The sequence below is a fragment of the Phragmites australis genome, chromosome 16 (genome assembly GCF_958298935.1).
Source record: "Phragmites australis chromosome 16, lpPhrAust1.1, whole genome shotgun sequence".
Lineage (NCBI taxonomy): Eukaryota > Viridiplantae > Streptophyta > Magnoliopsida > Poales > Poaceae > Phragmites > Phragmites australis.
This window is the reverse complement of record NC_084936.1, coordinates 24,197,810-24,203,556: the sequence shown is the minus strand read 5'-3', so window position 1 is coordinate 24,203,556 and position 5,747 is coordinate 24,197,810. Positions and strand designations below refer to the sequence as shown.

The following is a 5,747-nucleotide window of genomic DNA, read 5'->3' as shown; positions in this document are numbered from 1 at the left end:
ATACGGTATGAAGGAAAAGATAACCAACTTACGTTAGTCGGTGTAGCAAAGTGTAGGTCTCCTTGATGTGGGCACGCGGATTTACAATAGAAGTGGTGGCACATCAATTTGCTAATTCCTCGGAATCAGTCTCATATTTGTTTCGTTTATTGTAAGCTATAAGTTAATGACATAGTTTGTAATGATGTGACTAACCTTTTTTCTTTTTGGATTCGCCCTTGTCCCTTAAAAAAGAAAAGTCACAGGATTCAGTAGCATTACAAACACTCTTCATTCAATAGTAGGCTCATGGGCCTTAAGCATGCATTTTTATATATGAGAGTTCTGTTGAGATTTCCAAAAACTCTTGGATGCTACATCGATATGAATGGAACGACTAAGTCATGACTGGAGGTGGCTCTTCCTGCAGCGGTGGATCTATGAACAGAATGGCTATACGTACGACTGCAGTGTACAACCAGTGATGACGGTTGCGTGATGGCCTGCTGGCCTTCTGTCCTGTCATGTTGGCCGTGTGATGCCCAGTCGTAGGCTGTAGTCGTACACTGCTGTTGTATGCATAGCATTACTCATCTATGAACAAGCGGGATGAGGATGGGGCTTGCAATCTCTTCTCCTTGGGATTTTTCTCATTCTTCCTTTGGTCTCCCTCTTCACTCCCATCACGTTCCAACAAGCGACATGTCGCATCGGAGTTAAGAGCACGATAGTCCCCAAAATCTGTTGTAGAACATGTGTAGCAAACCTGGAGATTTCTTATTAGATGCTAGATATCTAGCAGCTTAGTACACTCTAGCATATGGACATTGCAATTACTATATCATCCTTAATTTTACTTTCAGTTCAAGAATATTAATGTTCTATGTATAACTATTTTGCAGTGTACTCCATTTAAATAGGTCAGTGAATGTAAGTATTGCGAACGAAACAGTAACTAGAAACTTGCTAAAAATAATAGGAAACTCATAAAAAAAACGAGATTGCTTCTAAACCAAAAAAATATCATCCACCAGAAATTAACACTAAACATTTACCATGGAGGAATACATTTCGACTTTGGCCCGCTTTATGGAACATTTTTGTACTACAAGAATTGACTCACCGAGCATCAAAATAGAAAGAGCCTTTTGAAATTGTGAGACACTCCTGAAAAATCTCGGCCACGTGCACACAACGCGAGAGGGCTAGTTTTCTGTTTCATAGTTTGTTAGTGTCAGTCAAAGATTTTCAGATGAACTAGGAAAAGCCAATCCTTTGTTTATTGCGCTTTGCTTAGTCATCTGAATTGGATTAAAACCTAGTGTTACTTATCTGCGAACGGATCATGCTCTGTCTCGGAGATCTTGCCGAGCGTCCTGTCCACGAGGCGCCACAGGTCCTCCAGTACCTTGCCTTCCCGCCTCGCCTTCTGCTCGTGGTTGAACGCCGCAAGCGCGCTCTTCTCCTCGGTGCTGTACACCTGGTTTTCCTTCCGGGGGCGCACGGCGGTGATCCTCGCGTGCCTTCTCCCGCTCATCACGTACGCGGCGTCCTCGAACCTCTGAATGTCCTCGGCGGACAGGCCCACCTCGCCGCGCGGCGGGATGCGCTAGCTTCCATCCCCTGCTGCACGAATTGCGCCATGGCGTCGCCCTCCCATGGCCGCAGCGCGCCGCCGTAGTTGACCTGCGCATTGTCACGGGGCGGGGGTGGTATCGACTCGACCAGTGGTGGCACCGCGTTTTCCAGCGGTAGGTGCTTCGGCGCGTCGGTCGTCTCCCAGAACCTGACCGCTTCTTCCTTCGCATCGTCGACGTTCTTGGCATTGGCAACGGCGCGATCGGATTCTGAGTCGCTGGATGATCGCCTGCTTTTCTTCCTCCTCGACCCACCCTTCCACTTCTTCCTGGTCATGCTCTTCCCACGTTTCTTGGAACTCCTATGACTCCTTGATCTCTTCCTGCTCTTCCTGTCCTGGGAATCCTCGGAGTCGTCGTAGGAGGTCACCGAGTCACCGTCGCTATCCATACCACGCGATCTACGGCGATGGCAGCGGTGTCCCTTGCTTCTGCTGCGGCCACGACCCTTCGAGAGGCGCCGGTGCCTCCTATCGCCCCTGCTGGAACCCTCCGATCAGCTGGAATCTGAAGACCTATCGGAACAGTCGTACCCGTGAGGCGGCGGCGGTCCTCGAAAGGGCTACGAGACCGGCCGCGTCGCGAGCCGATCGGCGAGGCCTGGGGCTCCGACTCCCGGCGTGGAATGGCGGTCGTTCGTTTGGGACCCCGGGATGGTGGTTCATCGTCGCGGTTTGTATTGGCCTTGGGTGTAGTAGGGGCGGTTCATAGCCAGGCCAAGGCGAGTTTTTTCGGAGTCGGTTCCCCCGGGGTGTGAGTGTGTCAGTGAGTTGGACCGTTGGCCTGTTTGAAATGTTAGTTGGGCTTTCTGTCTTTGGTTACGCAAGTTGGGCTTCGTTTTCGTGGATTATGCTTGATGCCTGAATTTTTTATTTATATATTTTAAACTAAAAAATTACAGAAATATGTGGCCATTTTGGAAACTTGAAAACTAGACACTTTGCCAACTGAAAACGGGCGATAGGTTGATGTGGACGCCAGCGTGGATAGGAAGGCAGTTGAGGCACTTCCCTCCCATCCAGTGGGAGAGAAGTACTCTCCGATCAAGGAGCTAGAAGTGGTATTTTTTTAAAAAAATTGCACATCCATTAAAATGCAGTTCTATGAGACAAGGTAATTCAAGGAATTTCTCGAAATATTTTTTTTAAAAAAATTGCACATCCCTACGATCCCGACTTCACGTAGATAGGCCCCGCTTCCTATTGAGGAATCGAACTGCCCCGCTTCCTATTGAGGAATTGAACTGCTTCTAAGAATTCAAGTTTTATAGAGAGTAGGGTACAACCCGGTATTTTTCTTCATAGATAAATGTGTAAGGGTTATTACAAAGATCATGATACATGATTTTGAATATTAGAATACCGAGGATAGAACAAAGATTCTATTATGTGGAGCAGGAATATTTCTCCTTCTTCTTCTACGCGCCGCTTCGCACTCCCCTTCTTCTTGGTGGCATAGAAGAACTTGATGCCTTTGATTAGTTCTTCATACCCCAGAAGTACTACCTCATGCATCTTTAATTCCTCATCCTGGAGGCGTCATTCCTCCTCCCGTCTTTGAATCTCCTTGGCCTTCCGCTTGCTTTCCTATTCTCGTTGTTGATGTTCCCCATGCCGCACTCGACATGCCTCCTGCCTCTGGCGTGCTTCCTCTATCCTGAGTTTGTACTCTCCTTTGGTTTTGGCCTCTCTAATCCATCCCCCATCGTAGGACGGCCTAACCATGATGATCCTTTGCTTGAAGAGACAAGGCTGTCATTTATAAATGTGGTGCGAGAACGATAGTTCAGAATATGAAATTAGAAGGCGCAAAAGAGTAAAAAAAAGGGAACACACCATGAAAGCAGAGTATATTCTGGGATATTGGAAGAATCTCTGTTGAAAGGTCTTCACATCGAAAGATTTCACCATCCGCGCTCGGTCACCACACGAGCGCAACCGAAGCTCATGCCAGTGTGGCACTATGAGGGGTTGTTTCTTCAAGAATCTATGGCCATCTGGAAAGATGTGACAACCCAATTTCACATTAGTAAATTAATAATGAGTAAATTAATTAATAAAAATATAAATGAAGAAATAATACAAAAGTAGATAAATGGGATTTAGAATTAAATTAAGGTCATCCTAAATAAATAGAAAGTTGAGAAGGCATTGGGCTAAAGGCAATTTCTTTTTGTGTTTCTCTTGCCCCGTTTTTGTTCTTCCTTCGGATCGAGCCCACTCTTTCTCTCCCCACCTCCCCCTCTTCCTTTCTTTTTCTGTTTGGATAGGACAATTGCTTGGAGCCCTCTGTAGTGATGCTGATGAAGATTGAAGTTGAAAAAAGGAATTGGATGTACAATACAAACAAAATAGAATAATATGTGTAAAATATTTATACAAGTTATTCTCTAAATCTGTCCCCACTTCAGGATGACCCTCCCTATGCTCTGCCTTGCGGCCCCGTGCTCTCATGTGGTTCGCTGAGTACGTGAGAGGGTCCGACGGGTATACTATGCACGTAGGTCGGCTGTTGGGAGCATGTGTCACATACTTCTCCTATGACTGCTGCATCGGTACGAGAGGTGCGTTGCCTAACTGGGATGGCTCAACCACATTGTGCATAGCACCCGAGTAGATGTGGGCGTCAATGTCGTGCTTATGAGAGTCTCTTAAGTAGCACTCGGGGGCGTGGCTGACACTTCTCGCCCGCTGGGAGGGAGATTTTTAGACTTATTGCCCATCGATAAGTGGTTGGCCTCGGTGGCAGCTGAGCACGCCACAATGTCATACTTGTCCTATGATTGTTTGAAAAAAATAAATCACCCACTAAAAGGGCGATTTTTAAACCTATTGCCCGTACAGTGGGTGATATTTACTTCTTGCTCACTGAACGAGACAGAAGCGTCTAGTTTTGCAGCTTTTCAAAATTGTTGTATATCTCTGCAATTTTTTAATTTAAAAAATATATATAAATAAAAAAAATCCTTGATGTGTTCGATTGGATAATGGAAGATAGTCTGATGCTACATAATTTTTTATATATATATTTTAATATTTGCAAAATTACATGCCCATTTCAAAAATTGATAAGAATAGACTACTATCGCCCGCTGGATAGGTGACATCAAAATGTAACCGATCTAATGGCCTGCCACATCAAGGTGCCGCTCGTTGGATGGGTGACACCTTGCTGTCGCCCATCTAGCAAGCAACACCTTGATATCGCCCAATCAGAGTGCGTTGGCAAGATGTAGCCCGTTGGATGGGTGACATCTTGCTGTTGCCCTACCAATGGACGTCATCTTGTTGAATTAGGGTTTCAACCCGCTGTCGCATTGGTTTGTGGCAAAATAAGCATCGTCCATGCACCACCATTTTTTGTTGTCGATGTGTCCATTGCCATTCAATGTTTTTGAGATAATTTGGATATGCAGAATTCACGAAAAAAGAAGGTTGAACACGGTGATTTTAATCGGAGCTGCGACATACACTGTGGCATGTATGGTACACGATCATTCTATATCCATGTACCGCTTCTAAACCTAACATGCTTTAAGGAATTTAAAGAACATGATCACAACATCTAGTCTACTAAGCGCAATGTGGGTACTTTCCCATCCTCATTGCTTCTAGTCCTTTCTCATGCGCTCGATGTGCCCTCTCATGCTTCCTCTCCGCCTCATGGGCCTCTGCCATCATGCGGTTATGCTTCTCCCTCATCTTCTTCTACTCCTCTTGAATGCATTTGAATGTAGCCTCCATCCTCTCATCAGCTTTCATTTCATGGAAGCGTCTCCAAGCGGCCCAGTGCTGAGTGTGTAGGACGAACACATATGCTTGCGACTACTCAGTATTCAGCTACGGTAAGAAGTCACATAGTAGTGGCAAAGACTGGAATGGAGATCAAAATATTTAATGGTAAATCTAAGATGTATTTGGAGTAGTTTGGCTAGGAGTGTTTACATGCGCCCTTTTACATTCCCTAAGGCAAGTTACCCGAAACTCTGTAATGCCACCGGGTGTATCGTACATGCCATTGTACGTTAGGTCCACGTGTTTATTATGTTTGTTATGGAATGATCATGGTATGACTGTTGGTCCGAATAGCATCACAGAAAAAATATGGTAGATACAAGATATTATGGCATCG

At 45.4% G+C, this 5,747-nt stretch overlaps 1 protein-coding gene across 1 annotated transcript; it reads right to left on the bottom strand.

Moving 5' to 3' along the window:
- Window positions 1-1,303: 1,303 nt before the first annotated feature.
- LOC133895153 (uncharacterized) lies at window positions 1,304-2,007 on the bottom strand. Its single transcript, XM_062335332.1, is given in 2 exon segments — window positions 1,304-1,594; window positions 1,597-2,007. Coding segments are annotated over 2 exon segments (702 nt in total).
- Between the last annotated feature and the right edge of the window lie 3,740 nt (window positions 2,008-5,747).